Source organism: Salmo salar, chromosome 03, assembly GCF_965601325.2.
Source record: "Salmo salar chromosome 03, fSalSal1, whole genome shotgun sequence".
Classification (NCBI taxonomy): Eukaryota; Metazoa; Chordata; class Actinopteri; order Salmoniformes; family Salmonidae; genus Salmo; species Salmo salar.
In genome coordinates, this window is record NC_138293.1 from 18,636,384 (window position 1) to 18,654,396 (window position 18,013).

Sequence of the window (18,013 nt, forward strand, 5' to 3'; positions counted from 1 at the left end):
CAGTGTATTTATCCTTCACTCCTGAAAAATCACAAGTATGCTACCAAGTTCAGTCATTGGAAATGTCACTCTACGGTCCAAGTAAAGTGTTGTATATCACAGTATTCAACAGATCTTGGGACAAATATGTGTCAAATACTTGTGTGCTTGGAGTTAGCTGCCTGGTCAACTAAATCAAGCACATCTTAAGTATTTGACCCCAGGCTAAATGTATTCTCTAGTAATTACAAATTGTAAAAGAAAGTGCAACTGTAATCTCTTTTAGAACTTTCACTGAGTGTTACTCAATTTGGGAGTAAAATGTTCAAGGGATGCCTTTTTGTCATGTGCTATCAGCAGCTGACTACACTGAAAACCCAATCAAACTCTTATCGGGACAAAGAACTTTCTGGGGCTTAAGCTTGGAATGTTGAACAAGTCTTATTTTGGTTTGTGGGTAAACTGAAAGATATTAAAACTGCAACAGTTTTATTCTTGGCAGTCTGACATTTCAAATGAAGAAATAGCAGAGTAATTTTCCATCACATTATGTGGAACAATATAAGACTTGTGCTTTTTTTTTTAGGTGCCTCAGTTGTCAGAGTTAAAGCTTGTTAGTTTTAGGTCCCCATTTTGAAAGCTCTGCCGTTTCTACAGCATGGCACATTTTTAATCTCCTCAATCATACAGTATGATGCCTCTGGTGGTTGACTCCATGAGTCTACATTAAAGTCAAGTCCATCTGTTGTCCTCATAGTCACTACATGTCTATTGCTGTTCTAATTCTAAGTATCTAAGCATGCAAAAAATATTGCTGGACAGTCAATGAGTAGTGTCTCGTTATAGAGTTATTTGCTGAAGAACACAAATTAACGGGGAATGGATGTGTTTTTCAAACCACCGTTAAGAAAAAAGATTGCAGTCAGAGTGCAGTATAACTGCAGTATGCTGCAATTATTGCGCCAAAATACCACCGTAGACTGCAGTTTCAAAACTGCAATGTTTTTTTGTAAGGTCAATATGAACTGTGAATATATTATTATACCCACTCATCAAAAGCGATGCCATTGTTTGCACTGCCGACACAATTGTGGGGTATGGTAGTTGATTACATCAAGGTCATCTGTAGCTTCTGAACACCATTCTCAGTGGCAGGAAGGTTCTTCTGTGTGCTTTTTTTATAAAGCCATCTTGTTGATGCTGTGTGGTATCAACTAAATCAAGTTTTGAGTATAAAATCTGGATTAAAAATGGTATGAAACGAGGTGAAATTGTCTACATAGGCCTATATTGTGCATATGCACACACCGCATCTACATTCTTTAATGTTTTATGGGTAAAAAATAGTCGATTTTGTTTTTCGTTGATTATATGCACTTCATTTTTATTTGAGCAGGCAGGTTTGCTTGTGTATTTTTCATTTGTTTTACTGTGCATTGTAGCTGATAATGAATCTGTGTTACATGCAGTTGGGTCTAGATTCTTTCTTTCTGTTTGGGTTTCTTTTGCCATTCCCCATCACTGCAATAAAGACACTTTGTACAAAGAATATGGCGTGTTATATTGGCAGTACCGGTATGCAAAAATGCGAATCCATTTTGTAACAATAGATATTTGCAAACTTGGTGAAAGGTTAAGGCCAAGATTCAATCAGATCAAGAGTTAATCGGCGATAGCCGACACCCTCATAGCTGATGTTTTGGCGGTGTCAGAGGTATAACTGCGTTGGAGCTGTCAAATCGCTGAGCAGCTGCTCTTGATCATTGTCACGAAGCCACACCCGTTCCACTCGCGTTAGAAGTTCAGTACAAGGAAGTGTATATCTAGAATTATTGATGCTCAAAATCATGAAACAAAATTAGGATTTCTATCAGCCTAATCGAGGTGTAGATTACATCTCACATTCTAGTGTTTGAAACTTGTTAACAAGGCTGCATGGAATTTATCTTAATGCGACTCTGTGCAGCCAATGGCAATGTCCGCTTTAGGTATAATGCCAGGAGCTGCTTGTGGATCTGACAGCTCTAACACAGTTCCACCTCAGACACCGCCAAAACAACCGCTGTGTGGATGTTGGCTAAAGCGGATCTAGGTGTAATATCAGACACTCACTCACTTTGTAGTTCCCTACATTTATCTATGTATTACTGGCCCACGGCGTCTGAGAAAGTACATATGGATTTACATTTATATACATAGACACACATTTGTTTAAGGTATGGCTCACGCCATGTCACATTGGTAGGTAGAATATTATATAGCTAACCAGGAGGGAAAATCGGGCGTGCAAGGTCCAAAGGGTTTTAAACATTTATGTTTAATATATTTATATTAGATACTACTGCACTGTTGGAACTAGGAACACAAGCATTTCGCTACAACCGCAATAACATCTGCTGAATATGTGTATGTGACCAATGACATTTGATTTGATTTTAACAATTTGTATTGGCCGCAGTTGGTTTTACTTTAAACCTATTCAATTATTCATTTACAGTTGACTCATAAAGCTCGAACATAAAAAAGCTCATACCCTGCATTCTACCAACCTGGTTTGCTCACCTCCATCAAAAATGATTGGTTGTATTTGCAGAAAGCTCAATTCCAAATGATTCACTCCACCCTTTACCCTATCCCTTGGCATCTCATATATTTCTGATAAAGGATGGATGGTTAATTAAAGAGTTTCAAGATAAACAGGATAATAAATCCTTTCGTTTTCATGCAATTGAAACTTGAGGTTCATAAGGATGTGGAAATGTATGTTCTCACCTCTACCTATATCTGGACCAAGATGAAATACTATATTGCACCTATAACAGGGTATAGAATGAACCAACGCCTTACAGCTGCAAAGCAACCATCACCAATCAATAACTCATAAATGATTTTCAATGAACAATGCAGTGTTGCAACCCTTGACTAGGAGTCAAGGTGATTCATGCCAGGTTGGGGAAAAGCGACTCTCTCCTTTCTCTCATTCCTTCCTTCACCTGCTATCTTTCCATCTACTTCCCCATTGTTGGGCTGTACTGCAGTAGACTCATGGCCAGACTGGTGACTTCTTCCCAGGGAATGGTTCATTTGTCCAGGCTGTGTGTGCGGGAGTTGACTGGGCCGAAGGACTCCCTGGAGTTGGTCTGTGAGGCAAGAATACAAATGAAGTTACTGTCTCTGGATCGTAAACAGTCAAATATGCACACATGCAAGGTGATTCTTAAATGATTTGTTACCTTTATTTCTTTATTTTTTTAATAGTTAAAAGAAAATATATATATAAATATTTTTTTTTTTACTGCGTTGTTGGTTAAGGGCTTGTAAGTAAACATTTCACTATAAGGTCTACTGTTGTATTCGGCGCATGTAACAAATAAAATTTGATTTGATTTGACATGCACAAAGAAACACACACACACATGCCTTTCTTCTACACGAACGCACAGCTACACACACCTGCTTACAGTACACCACATGCATAATCCTACAGTAAACACACTCACACATCCAGTACACACGTCCCCAGAGTATAAAACAGAGCCACTGACCTTAACAGTCATCCAGTCAGAAACGGTGTCTACAGACTCGGAGTGGGCGGTGTCTCTCGCTCGGAACGCAAAGTTGTCTGGGCCAGCAGGGTTTCCCAGTCTAGGCTCACAGGGGTCGAGCTCAGGGGCGACCTCAGGGTTACCATAACTACTGCTTCCAAACACAAGGTCCAGGTCTAACAGGTTGCTTCCAGTTGCCATGGTTTGTACTGTTTCTAATGGGTCAGACGCTGTAGGATTGTTACAGTCTGACTCAGCAACACTGTTGGCTCTGCTGAGTTCCAGACCTAGGAGGTCCATTGTTGCAGTATTACTGGGGTCTGAACTATAGTGGTCCATTGATGCTGCGTTACTGAAATCAAAGCTAAAGGGGTCCCGTTTCGTTCTGTTATTGTTGTCTTTAAGGTTGGTACCATCGCCGCTGTGTAGGTCGACAATAGCTTGGTTGTCAGTCTCAAAACTTACGAGTTTGAAACCATAGGGGTCAAATGTGTCTTGGTTGGTGGCATGAGAGTTTTGTCCAAACTCGTAAGGGTCAAACTTGTCTTGGGTCTCAGGTTGAGCGGTAGGCTCAAATTCATACGGATCAAATGAGGCTTGGTTGTCGGCCTCTTCATCGCTGAGTTCAGTGCCAAAAGGATCGAGAATCTTTTCGCTGTGGTGTTCGGGGCTGAGTTTGAATCCATAGTTGTACGAAGTTTGACTACTGGGTTCATAGTTCAGCTCGAGACTGTTGTTGCTGAAGCTGAATTTACTGTTGTGTTCAGCTGAGCTGGTAAGAGGGTCCATCCCGATAGCACTGTCCAGCTCTGAATCAGCTGAGCGGTTGGAAGAACCTTGATCACAGCGTTCAGCTTTGGGAGTGTCTGGCTCTTCTACAAGGACAGCTGACGCTCCCCCTTTGAGGCGTCTAGGTGGACGGACCGGGCGGGTGGGCACAGGAGGGCTGGGTTCAGGAAGGTCGCATCCACCTGTTCCGGCAGGTTCTGAGTCACAGGCCTGAATCCCAACAGGGCAGCTGAGTTCCACAGAGTCACACACAACGTCAAAGTCAACCTGTATAGATCCAAGAGTGATGTCGATCTCTTCTATGTCGGAAGGTGGGGATACTGCGTTGATATTAAACTCGTATCCATTAGGGTCCGATTCGGTGGATAAGTTGGGCCCGGCAGCCCAGGTGTTGGCCCGGGATGCTTCACTGAAGGGTTGGCGTCCCAAAGCTAAGCCAGGTTCATCTGCGTCATCTAATTCAGTGTCCAAAGAACAGGTTTGAGCTGTGTAGATGGGCTTGAAACCCAAGCGTTCGGTCATGATCAAGGTTTTGGGCTCAATGAAGGAGAGTTCAACAGCGTCCGTGTGAACAGTGTCCAGATCCTCCCTGCTGTAACTGATTTCTATGTCACTGGATTCATCCTCGTCGGGGAACTCGGACTCAAAGCACTGGGTGCCGGTAGAGGCTTTGTTTTCAGGGCAGGAGAGGCTGTTGTCTGTGTCCTCGTTAAATCCGGGTTCCAGGCAGGCAGGGGTGTCTGGGAAAGGGTCAGTGGATGGATATGGCTCCTCTGTCCCCTCTGGAAAGAGGATGTCTGCAGCGAAGGGGTCTGTGCCTTTGAACGGGTCATCATCTAGGAGAAAGGATCAGTCGCAATAGAATTAGAGGCCTGGATAATGCTATAGCGTATCATCATAATCAATCAATCATATTGTCAAAGTTTTATATATGAACGTCACTCACCAGATTTATCTGTCTTGGCAAAGAAGTCGTCATCTTTGAAAAGGTCATCTGCAAATAGAAAATGATCACCATCATAGTCATCATTATCATCACAAGCATCATCATCTTCAGTATCACTACAACAACCATCATCATCATCATCATCACCACCACCATCACCTTCATTATCATCCTCACTGTTATCATAATCATCATCATCATCACCAACATCATCATCACCAACATCATCGTCAAAGCATATGGAACAGAGAACAGATGCTCACGTTCAGATTCACAGTGAATGAAGGGGTCAGGGTGGTAGAAGTCTAGATCTTCGACGGCTATGCTACTGGTGGATCGTGTCTGGGAAATCTTCTCTTCCTCCTCCACTTTCTCTTCCTCTTCTCCCTTATCTATCTGCTAAAGAGGTATAGGATAAACCTTTCTCACAGATGAAGGGAGTTTTCCTCACACATCCAGCATACACTGTAGTGCTTTCCTGCAGTCAAATGACCTAGTGGCCTCATGGGTGGAATGTTATTCATATTTTTTTATTTAAAAAAATCTGGTGTTTCTATGTCAAACAGTGTTGTTATAGTTCAGTCTTCTGTGATATATATTAAGTGTAATATTGGGGTGCAAACTCAAAATGGAATACATTTCAACTGTATATCTGACATGGTACAGGTGTCTTCTTTTGTTTAAGTCCATAACATGTATGTGAGGTGTATACTTCCGTTTCAAAGTAGATTTGTTTAAGACTACCAAGAAACACTCTGGGTGACCCTGATACAGCCCAGTGCAGTGAAAGATTAATTTAGTCATTTGCCAGTCTCTCCAAAAGATTATTGGTTTACAATACTTTACTTAGTTGGTAGCCATACCTTTGGTGTGCTTGGTACAGGTGTCTCCTCCTCCTCCTCTTCTTGTGTATAAGACAATCCGTCCTTAGCGCGAGCCGCGCACCCAAGGTTTGCCTGTGAGAAGAGAGAATAGCCAAAATTCAAGCTATCCCAAATTGTATGGTTATGATGGACATCATGTGGGATTTAAACCCATTTGTATGACACATACCAGGATTTCAGCGTAGACAGGCAGTGATTGGCTCCTTCCCCATGACCTGGCTGGTACATCGGGTACGTCCAGAGTTCCGTCCTCTGTCCTGAGGCTGCTGGGAGATGTGTCGTTTGACTCCACTTGCTGGTGGTCTGGCAGTGTTGCATCTCCAGTCCGCTCACTCCTCAGTGTACTGAACGTCTGCTCCTCCTAATCCACAGCAGACATCAACGAAAGTCACTATTCGTCGAATACATATGATACATCTCAGAGAAGTCTATATATGTGTTAGCTTTGCCCGGAACAGGACGAGATGCTCCACTTGGCTCGGGGAAGGCCAAGTGGTTGGCCCTAAGTACCAGACACACGGCTGGTGAAAGACACTATGCTTGTCTATCCAATAACACAGACCTTTTTAAATCTCTGAACCAACCAGACAGTTATCTGTTTAAAGATGATCTCTGGTAAACATCAGCAAACAAAAGAAATCCAGCTGATATTAAATATTGGTCTACTACAACTTGAAGGCTTTTCTCTAAAGTCGCAGTATGATTAACAGGAGCAAAAATCAACATGGAGGATTAATGGCACACATAACGGATCAATGTGACCAGCCTCTTCACCCTTCCAGTTCCACAGGGGGTTTGGAGCTTGTCTGCATGGTGCAGCTGCCATGACAACACAGATCAATACACTGGAGGCATGATGAAGGCTACACATGAAACACCTGTCAGCAGGGGACTGAAATAACACAGAATCACCACCACCTGCTGGTCTGACTGAACCGTTTTATATTAGTAGTGTCATGTAACCGAGGTGGTTTGGAACCTTGCTCCTGTAATGAGTACCTTTGCCTGAGACCTGAAGCTTTAGCTCAGCGGGCTAACACAGTCGCAGGAGACCTGGGTTTGAACCCCAGTCTATCACACACGCATATAGCCTGATTACACAGGCGGTTGGGAGGATGGGCTCATAGTAATGGCTGGAACGGAATCAATGGAATGGTATCAAACACATCAAACACATAGCTTCCATGTGTTTGATCCCATTCCATTCACTCCATTCCATTATTTATTATGAGCCATCCTCCCCTCACAAGCCTCCTGTGATACCATATTCTCATATTCACTCTGCATCCTGGCATTCTAGGAGAACCCTAGAAGCCTGGCAAGCGAGACTATCTTATTAGCTACTGCTACCAGGCTTCCAGCTGCCATGTGAGGAGTACAGCAGGAGACGCAGTGGCAGGAAAAATCTGAGGCCATGGTCCAATTCGCTTAATGGGCTTTTCAACCTTGAATGCTCTCTTGAATGCTCTCCCTTGTGACCATAGCCCAGGGCATGTATGCTGTCTTTTGTGACCACTGTCCCTTTTCAAAACTGCAGGACTGGATTATTGACTGGATACATGAAAGACCAGCCTGTCGGAATGCTGTCATCAACCCAGTGCTTCTATAGCAATCATTTCGAAGTACAATTAATTGAGTTCATAGCCAGAGTGGGACATATAAAGACATACCCACCTGTAAAATCTCCTCGTATGATTGGCTGATGGACTCCTCCAGAGGAATGGTGCGCTCACCCGCCTCCTCCACCTTCCCCTGGGCCTTTCTGACCTCCATCTTCAGCTGTTTGAGTTTCCTCCTGGCCCTGGCCAGCTCCCGCTCATACTCCTCCACCTTTGTCTCCCTGGCCACCTCCTCTGCCTGCAAGGACAGGATCTGTATTGGGAAGAGTAGGGACAGGGGACAGAGGAGGAGAGAAGGAGTAGACAGCAGAGTCAGAGGGACCTAACTTCGGAGCCGTGAAGGGTAGCAAGAATAATTTGCATTAATAAAATCTTTATTCATTTGAAGATTGGAGAAGAGGTCTGAACTGACCACAAACCAACCAAGTCTGTCTATGGTTGGTAAATGTCTTTATGGTTCAGTGTCTCACCATCATAGCATAGATGACTGAATAAGAATGACAAAACATGCAATAAACAATAATAAACTGATAGAAATGATCATCATGCATAAAAACGGTTATTTGTTATGTTTTGTTCAGTAACAGTAGTCGTAGCAGCTGTCATCTCTGTGTGTGTCTGACCTGCTGGCTCTCCTGGACGCACTCCAGCCTGGTCAGTTTGAGTTGCTCCTCCAGTTCCACCCTGTGCTGCTCCAGCTTCTCCAGGGTCTCCTCCAGTTCCTGGCGGTCGCCCCGCTGCTCCTGCAGCTCAATGACTTCCTGCTGCACTGCATCCTGCAGGTGCTGGTGGGGTGGAACACACAGGCAGGTGGAGGGAGGGATGGATGGATGGAAGTATGGATGGAGTGGAGGGATGAAGGGTAGGAGAGAGCGATGGAGGGACAGCAGGGGCAGATAGAATTGGAGTAGTGAGAGAATGGAGGGATGGAAAGAACGGAAGGACATGTAGAGAGGGAATGGAGAGAGAGAAAGGGAGACAGACAGAGAAAAAGGAGAGTTAAAAAAACAAGGGGCAGATGGAGTAGAGGCAGCAAAGACAGAGAAAGGAGGGAGGGGAGAGAGAGAGAGACAGGGAGAGAGGGAGAGAGAGAGATAGAGGGAGAGATAGAGAGGGAGAGAGGGAGAGAGAGAAGAGATATCAGTAGTTACTGAAAAGCTGAGGAAATAGAGGCTAGAGACAGACAACTATGCAAAGTCCCTTTCACTGCAGAAATAAAGTTTACTTGAGGCGATCCTTTTCCATTAATTTTACAAAGCAGTATCAAACATGATCTCCATTCTAAAAAGAGGAATGACTAGAAAATAAACCGGCAGGGGGGAAAACTGCCAAGAGGGGGGGGGAGAGAGAAAGAGGCACTTCAGACTTTCCTAAAGAGTATCAAGGGCTCTACATGCATGAGCATTCTGATAATGAGCTTCTCGATACACTACAATAAGAGGTGTTATGAATGACAACGTGCTGTACTAACGCGGATAAATCACTTTATATTCACAGGCACCATCAACACTTCAACCTCTGGCGTGTCACACTTTGAGGGTTCTATTTTCAGACTAAAGACTAAAGAGCTATGTAGTATATTTATAACTACTGAAAGAAGTAGAGCTGAGAGAAAATCTCACTGTAGTGACTTAGACCTGTATATACCAAGAGAGAGCTGCTTCACTCAGGCACAATATGCACAGCTCATCCTGACAGTTGGCTAATGTCTGGAAAGGATTTCAGCCCTTCTGCTCAAGGCCCTAAGAGTTAACAACGGGGGATCAAGTTGTAATCATTTTGGGACATTATCCCAGATAGCAAGCTGACGCAGAGACAATTTAAGGCCAACTTGCTATCTTGCCAACCAAATCTGAAATGTACTTAATGTCAGTTGCTATCTTGGATGAGGGGAAGTTAATTCACTTGAGTAACCTTCACAATGCTACAATGCATCTATCATGAAGCTATGCATGTAGAAGCAGTTCATTCTGCACTCTGACTTTGTGGTAATGCTGTTTGATCAAATACAAAGTTATTTTACAGACAACAAATTAACAACAGACTTTCAGCATGCTTATAGGGAAGGGCACTCAACACTGACACAACTGACTGATGATTGGCTGAAAGAAATTGATAGTAAGAAGATTGTGGGAGCTGTTTTGTTAGACTTCAGTGCAGCTTTTGATGTCATTGATCATAACAAATTTCAAAAAAAAAACGTACAGTGGGGCAAAAAAGTATTTAGTCAGCTATCAATTGTGCAAGTTCTCCCACTTAAAAAGATGGTAGAGGCCTGTAATTTTCATCATAGGTACACGTCAACTATGACAGACAAAAATATTAAAATAATTCCAGAAAATCACATTGTAGGACTTTTAATGAATTTATTTGCAAATTATGGTGGAAAATAAGTATTTGGTCACCTACAAACAAGCAAGATTTCTGGCTCTCACAGACCTGTAACTTCTTCTTTAAGAGGCTCCTCTGTCCTCCACTCGTTACCTGTATTAATGGCACCTGTTTGAACTTGTTATCAGTATAAAAGACATCTGTCCACAACCTCAAACAGTCACACTCCAAACTCCACTATGGCCAAGACCAAAGAGCTGTCAAAGGACACCAGAAACAAAATTGTAGACCTGCACCAGGCTGGGAAGACTGAATCTGCAATGGGTAAGCAGCTTGGTTTGAAGAAATCAACTGTGGCAGCAATTATTAGGAAATGGAAGACATACAAGACCACTGATAATCTCCCTCGATCTGGGGCTCCACGCAAGATCTCACCCTGTGGGGTCAAAATGATCACAAGAACGGTGAGCAAAAATCCCAGAACCACACGGGGGGACCTAGTGAATGACCTGCAGAGAGCTGGGACCAAAGTAACAAAGCCTACCATCAGTAACACACTACGCCGCCAGGGACTCAAATCCTGCAGTGCCAGACGTGTCCCCCTGCTTAAGCCAGTACATGTCCAGGCCCGTCTGAAGTTTGCTAGAGAGCATTTGGATGATCCAGAAGAGGATTGGAAGAATGTCATATGGTCAGATGAAACCAAAATATAACTTTTTGGTAAAAACTCAACTCGTCGTGTTTGGAGGACAAAGAATGCTGAGTTGCATCCAAAGAACACCATACCTACTGTGAAGCATGGGGGTGGAAACATCATGCTTTGGGGCTGTTTTTCTACAAAGGGACCAGGACGACTGATCCATGTAAAGGAAAGAATGAATGGGGCCATGTATCGTGAGATTTTGAGTGAAAACCTCCTTCCATCAGCAAGGGCATTGAAGATGAAACGTGGCTGGGTCTTTCAGCATGACAATGATCACAAACACACTGCCCGGGGAACGAAGGAGTGGCTTCGTAAGAAGCATTTCAAGGTCCTGGAGTGGCCTAGCCAGTCTCCAGATCTCAACCCCATAGAAAATCATTGGAGGGAGTTGAAAGTCCGTGTTGCCCAGCGACAGCCCCAAAACATCACTGCTCTAGAGGAGATCTGCATGGAGGAATGGGCCAAAATACCAGCAACAGTGTGTGAAAACCTTGTGAAGACTTACAGAAAACGTTTGACCTGTGTCATTGCCAACAAAGGGTGTATATAACAAAGTATTGATATAAACTTTTGTTATTGACCAAATACTTATTTTCCACCAGAATTTGCAAATAAATTCATTAAAAATCCTACAATGTGATTTTCAGGATTTTTTTTCTTCTCATTTTGTCTGTCATAGTTGAAGTGTACCTATGATGAAAATTACAGGCCTATCTCATCTTTTTAAGTGGGAGAACTTGCACAATTGGTGGCTGACTAAATACTTTTTTGCCCCACTGTAGGTGTTATGGATTTGCATCCTCTGCCTTATTATGGATTGAGAGTTACCTATCTAATAGAACACAGAGTGTTTTTGTTAATGGAAGCCTCTCTCATGCTAATTCAGTTGTGTGGTGTACCACAGGACAGCCGGCTAGGGCCATTATTGTTTTCTGTTTTACAAATGACCTTCCACTGACCTTGAATAAAGCCTGTGTCTATGTACACTGACTCAACAGTATACACGTCGGCTGCAACAGTAAAACACTTAACATAGAGCTCCAGTCAGTTTTAGAATGGGTAACTAGCAATAGGCTGGTGCTAAATATCTCAAAAACTAAAAGCATTATGTAAATAGTCTGGGTAGCCATTTAATTAGCTGTTCAGGAGTCTTTTGGCTTGGGGGTAGAAGCTGTTTAGGAGCCTCTTGGACCTAGACTTGGCGCTCCAGTACCGCTTGCCATGCGGAGGCAGAGAGAATAGTCTGACTAGGGTGGCTGGAGTCTTTGACAATTTTTAGGGCCTTCCCCTGACACTGCCTGGTATAGAGGTCCTGGATGGCAGGCCTATGGTGTTGAACGCTGAGCTGTAGTCAATGAATAGCATTCTCACACAGGTGGTCCTTTTGTCCAGGTGTGAAATGGTCAGTGTGGAGTGCAATAGAGATTGCATCATCTGTGGATCTGTTGGTGCGGTATGCAAGTTGTAGTGGGTCTAGGGTTTCTGGGATAATGGTGTTGATGTGAGCCATGACCAGCCTTTCAAAGCATTTCATGGCTACAGACGTGAGTGCTACGTGTCGGTAGTCATTTAGGTAGTAATTTATATATATTGTATTGTAATTTGCACTGTACTATGTATTATACCTAGATATTGTGTGTATGTACTAATATGTATGACGTTTTAAATGTATGTATTTCAGTCCTTGACGAATAATGTTCTGTAATATGTATTATGTCATGTTTCATATGGACCCCAGGAAGAGTAGCTGATGCTTTTGCAACGACTAATGGGCATCCTAATAAATACCAAAAACACCAAATACGTTGCAGCTATTTGACATCAGAAAACCCAATGGATCAGGGACTGTATTCATAAATGACCTAATCCTTGATCAGCACTGCTTTTTTAATACGGGCCCAGTAGCATAGACATCTGCAACAATAATATTTTTAATACGGGCCCAGTAGCATAGACATCTGCAACAATAATCTTTTTTAATACGGGCCCAGTAGCATAGACATCTGCAACAATAATATTTTTTAATACGGGCCCAGTAGCATAAACATCTGCAACAATAATCTTTTTTAATACGGGCCCAGTAGCATAGATATCTGCAACAATAATCTTTTTTAATACAGGCCCAGTAGCATAGACATCTGCAACAATATTCTTTTTTAATAATACCACTAGCCGAGAGATAGGAAATCAGTTTTTGGGCCACCTCTCAGAAATTAGAGAAATGGTGTTGCCGGGGGATATAGAGCTCCATACCAGGTTGTTGCTGGGTTACAAAAATAAAATATCATACATCACAATGTCATCCCAGCAGGCAGTGGTGCACTGAAAGCGTTCAAAGTGTATAGTAGTTAACATAATGATGGTCTTTCCTATGATGCAGAAGAACACCAGTAGATATGATCTGTGTTCTAATGGCCTGATGGTACTATGTATGCATTTGGCTCTGTAAATACAGAGATAGCCTTCTCTAAAAACTGGCAATAAGAGATGCGTAAAGGAAAATGGAATCTGCTCATTAAAGGCTACCGATTTCCCGAAGGAATACAAATACCTGTACTTTAATCTCGGCACGCCTTCCAATCCTTATACACAGAATCACACAACAACACAGAGGCCTCTCAGCTAACAAACATATTACATACAGTACTGTATTCTCATGTTTTAGGGCTCCCGAGTTGTGCAGCGGTCTTAGGCACTGCATCTCAGTGTTAGAGGCGTCACTACAGACCCTGGTTCGATTCCAGGCTGTATTACAACAGGCCGTGATTGGGAATCCCATAGGGCAGCGCATAATTGGCCCAGGGTTAGGGTTTGGCCGGGGTAAAGATGGCACCGACAGAGATGGTCGCCTCACGGCTTCAAGATGGCCACCACTGTTCCTGTACCCAAGAAGGCAAAGATAACTGAACTAAATGACTACCGCCCCGTAGCACTCACTTCTGTCATCATGAAGTGCTTTGAGAGACTAGTCAAGGATCATATCACCTCCACCTTACCGGCCACCCTAGACCCACTTCAGTTTACATACCGCCCCAACGGGGCCAAAGACGATGCAATCACCATCACACTGCACACTGCCCTATCCCATCTGGACAAGAGGAATACCTATGTAAGAATGCTGTTCATTGACTACAGCTCAGCATTCAACACCATAGTACCCTCCAAGTTCATCATCAAGCTGGAGGCCATGGGTCTCAACCCCGCCCTGTGCAATTGGGTCCTGGACTCTCTGACGGGCCGCCCCCAGGAGGTGAAGGTAAGAAACAGCATCTCCACTTCGCTGACCCTCAACACCGGGGCCCCACAAGGGTGCGTGCTCAGCCCCCTCCTGTACTCCCTGTTCACCCACGACTGCGTGGCCATGCACGCCTCCAACTCAATCATCAAGTTTGCAGACGACACAACAGTGTTGATTACCAACAACGACGAGACGGCCTACAGGGAGGAGGTGAGGGCACTCGGAGTGTGGTGTCAGGAAAACAACCTCTCACTCAACATCAACAAAACAAAGCAGATGATCGTGGACTTCAGGAAACATCAGAGGGAGCACCCCCCTATCTATATCGAAGGGACAGCAGTGGAGAAGGTGGAATGTTTTAAGTTCCTGGGCGTACACATCACAGACAAACTGAAATGGTCCACCCACACAGAGAGCTTGGTGAAGAAGACGCAACAGTGCCTATTCAACCTCAGGAGGCTGAAGAACTTTGGCTTGTCACACAAAACCCTGACAAACTTTTACGGACGCACAATCGAGAGCATCCTGTCGGGCTGTATCACAGCCTGGTACAGCAACTGCACCGCAAGGCTCTCCAGAGGGTGGTGCGGCCTGCACAACACATCACCGAGGGCAAACTACCTGCCCTTCATGACACCTACAGCACCCGATGTCACAGGAAGGCCAAAAAGATCATCAAGGACAACAGCCACCCGAGCCACTGCCTGTTCACACCGCTACCATCCAGAAGGCGAGGTCAGTACAGGTGCATCAAAGCTGGGACCGAGAGACTGAAAAACAGCTTCTATCTCAATGCCATCAGACTGTTAAACAGCAATCACTAACTCAGAGAGGCTGCTGCCTAAATTGAGACCCAATCACTGGCCACTTTAATAAATGGATCACTCGTCACTTTAAACAATGCCATTTTAAATAATGCCACTTTAATAATGTTTACATATCTTACATTACTCATATCATATGTATATACTGTATTTTATACCATCTATTGCACCTTGCCTATGCCGCTCGGCCATCACTCATCCATATATTTATATGTACATATTCTCATTCACCCCTTTAGATTTGTGTGTATTATGTAGTTGTTGGGAAATTGTTAGATTACTTGTGAGATATTACTGCACTGTCGGAACTAGAAGCACAAGCATTTTGCTACATTCGCATTAACATCTGCTAACCATGTGTATGTGACCAATAATATTTGATTTAATTTGATTTGGTAGGCCGTCATTGTAAATAAGAATTTGTTCTTAAATTACTTGCCTAGTTAAATAAAAAAAATACTAATAAAATGTGTGGTGCCATTTGAAAGCCATCCCCCTGGGCTAAGAATGGTTGAATCAACGTTGTTTCCACATCATTTCAACCCAAACAATCTAAGTGATGACATTGAATCAACATGGGAAGCTAACTGGATTTGCAAAATGTCATCAACGTAAGGGCATTTAGTTTTTTAAACCTAAATCCAATGACATGGTGACATTTGTTGTTGATCTCACATTGAATTCACGTTAGTTGACAACTCAACCAAATGTAAATCAAAATTAGACGTTGAACTGATATCTGTGTCCAGTGGGAGGTGTCTTGATCAGTCCAGGAGAATATAATCAGGTTCGCACATATCACAACCACCTTATGCAGTGAAACATGAGAGCACATGCACAGACTCATGCACACACCTTCACACGCACACACACACACATTCAAACGCACACAAGCACACTCACACACACACATACACAATCATTCAAACACACACACACACACACACATACACACACACAGATGACAATATAAGAAACGTGCAGTCTTACTTTGATTTCTCCAGTCTTCTGAATGACAGCTTCGTCCTGTTCCACAAAGTCCTGGTCCCTGGGGGACCGGCAGAGAAGACAGGAATGTTTGACGAGGGCTGCACCTAACCATCCTCCCTTTCCTCCATCTCCACCTCCCCCTTCCCTCTTCCCCATCCTCCATCTCCACTCCATCCATTCTCTTTAGTATGTCAGTCAAACAGACATAGCATATGGAACCAGAGGCAGGCTGTCCGTGAACATGTGTGTGTGTGTGTGTGTGTGTGTGTGTGTGTGTGTGTGTGTGTGTGTGTGTGTGTGTGTGTGTGTGTGTGTGTGTGTGTGTGTGTGTGTGTGTGTGTGTGTGTGTGTGTGTGTGTGTGGTCACCAAGAAGCAAAAGAGGGAGGGAGAAGGGGAGAGAGAGAGTGAGAATATACCAACTGAGCATGTGCAAAGGGGTTGCGTGTAGATGGAGAATGAGTCAGAGAGGGAGGGAGGGAAGAGAGGGATGAGAGAAGAAGGAGAGGACATGAAAGAGAAGGGCAGTCGTATTTCCAGGGAAGACATAAAAAGCTTGCCCATCCTTGACAGGAGAATGAACTACCTCTTCCTCCTCTTCTCACACCGTAATTCTCCTCCTCCCATACCTGATTTAGCACCGTGAAAGGTTAACAATCAGAAGTAATAATGGGAATGTGCCATTCCTCAAGGACATGCTGTTCCTTAACCATTTCCATGACACCGAATGTATCTGTCATTGCAGAGTTAATATCACAGTGCTGTGTTACACTTAACCCCGCTGTCTCTCTATGCCAATGACTGTTTTCTCCAAGCTGCAGTATGGGCCATGCCTATGTGCTGTGACTTTCCAATTTGAAGCCTGACTGCCAGGTGAAAATCTCAGGGCTCAGAGGGCTGTAGTAAAATAGCCTCGTTTGAGAATGACTGTAATATAAATAGGACTGCAGTGTTAACGCAACACTATTGGCTCACCTGACGACTCTCACCAATTGTGCAGTTTAATACAATACAGTTCTATGAAAGAGTTTAAACATTTGGCACGATGCAAATTCTACACTGCAACTTTTCTTTAATGTAGTATACAGTAGGCTTATATAAAAGATCATCATAAATGGCAGGTTTACAAAAAATAATACAATGTGCAGTTAAAAGGCTATTCATTAGCCTACTATAAATTTGTGGCGTCCTATTAATATTTTCGTGATGGTCAATAATTCCATTTTTGAATTTAATTAATTCCAGTCAATTTTAAATTAACCAATTGCTGTCTGTCTAAAATATAAAATATTGCATGCATAGACCAGCTACTGTACATTGAGAAGAGGTGAAACACTCGCTGCTTTATTGCCTCTGACTGCCCATTCATAAAAAAGCATCCCTTCAAAAATGATATTACTGAAATTGCATAGATGGGTCAGAAATGAACACGAACTCACTCTATTATGGATGATGGGTCAATGTATGTAGGTCTACAAGGAGATTTTCTAATCATTATCGTTACCAACCTCTCACTGCAGGGTGCCCGTTGCCTTGGCGTCCGCAAGCAATCCAGCACAAAACGCATCATCTCTGCAGTACTCGCTCTCCCATCGCATCCCCAGGTACCCGACTAGATCTTGGCTGCGATCCCGTGCACAAGGTGGGATCCCTTTGGCTAGTTCGGTTATCTACCTTGAAATAACCGTGGTCGACTGTTTTTAGTAAACTGGCGCTGCTCCTAAATTTGACCATTTATCCTTGCCTCTTCCGACTCCATCATTGAGAGGTACAGTTGCTGCTTTTTCATCACGTGGGGGAGTCGACCCTTGAGACTGGATGAGTTCAGAGACGCGGTACAAACATAATTAATTTGCGCTGTTTAAGTTGTCACTGTGCTACATGACAGAAGTTATACAGACCTTTGTATGATTAAAAATGTATATTTATAACAGGCTATTATGCCGTCGCAGATAAACCTCCAATAAGTCACATTGGACCAAGAGACAGGATGCTGCTGAATGTTGGTGATACAAATATGCACTTTGGAGTGACAGTAGCGGCAATAGAATAAATTAAACTGTGTGACTTTCTCATTATCCTATAAATAGCAAGGCAATAACTCCCAACACACAGAGGAAGAAAAAAAACTTTCTTAGGAGATTTTATGAAAGGCTGTCAATGTTTG

The 18,013-nt window shown here is 43.4% G+C and overlaps 1 protein-coding gene across 2 annotated transcripts; it reads right to left on the reverse strand.

Annotated features, from left to right (window-relative positions):
- Positions 1-1,346: 1,346 nt before the first annotated feature.
- LOC106599145 (uncharacterized) lies at positions 1,347-17,991 on the reverse strand. Of its 2 annotated transcripts, none has more exons than XM_014190250.3 (10): positions 17,355-17,991; positions 15,849-15,906; positions 8,386-8,547; positions 7,818-8,015; positions 6,313-6,504; positions 6,123-6,215; positions 5,523-5,655; positions 5,260-5,307; positions 3,525-5,149; positions 1,347-3,119 (listed from the first exon to the last, which is right to left on the reverse strand). In XM_014190250.3, exons 1-10 carry the CDS (start codon positions 17,414-17,416, stop codon positions 3,060-3,062), a joined length of 2,631 nt encoding a protein of 876 aa, XP_014045725.2. In that variant the 5' UTR covers positions 17,417-17,991; the 3' UTR covers positions 1,347-3,059. The 2 variants fall into 2 exon arrangements, with proteins under 2 accessions (XP_014045725.2, XP_014045724.2); XM_014190249.3 differs by having other exon boundaries at positions 5,523-5,658.
- Positions 17,992-18,013: the final 22 nt, after the last annotated feature.

Coding starts and splice junctions, on each gene's coding strand:
- LOC106599145 (XM_014190249.3), bottom strand. CDS start 17,416: ATGATGCGTTTTGTGCTGGATTGCTTGCGGACGCCAAGGCAACGGGCA. Junction 15,907..17,354: donor CGGGCACCCTGCAGTGAGAG/GTTGGTAACGAT, acceptor CCGGTCCCCCAG/GGACCAGGACTTTGTGGAAC. Junction 5,659..6,122: donor CTGTACCAAGCACACCAAAG/GTATGGCTACCA, acceptor ATACCTCTTTAG/CAGATAGATAAGGGAGAAGA.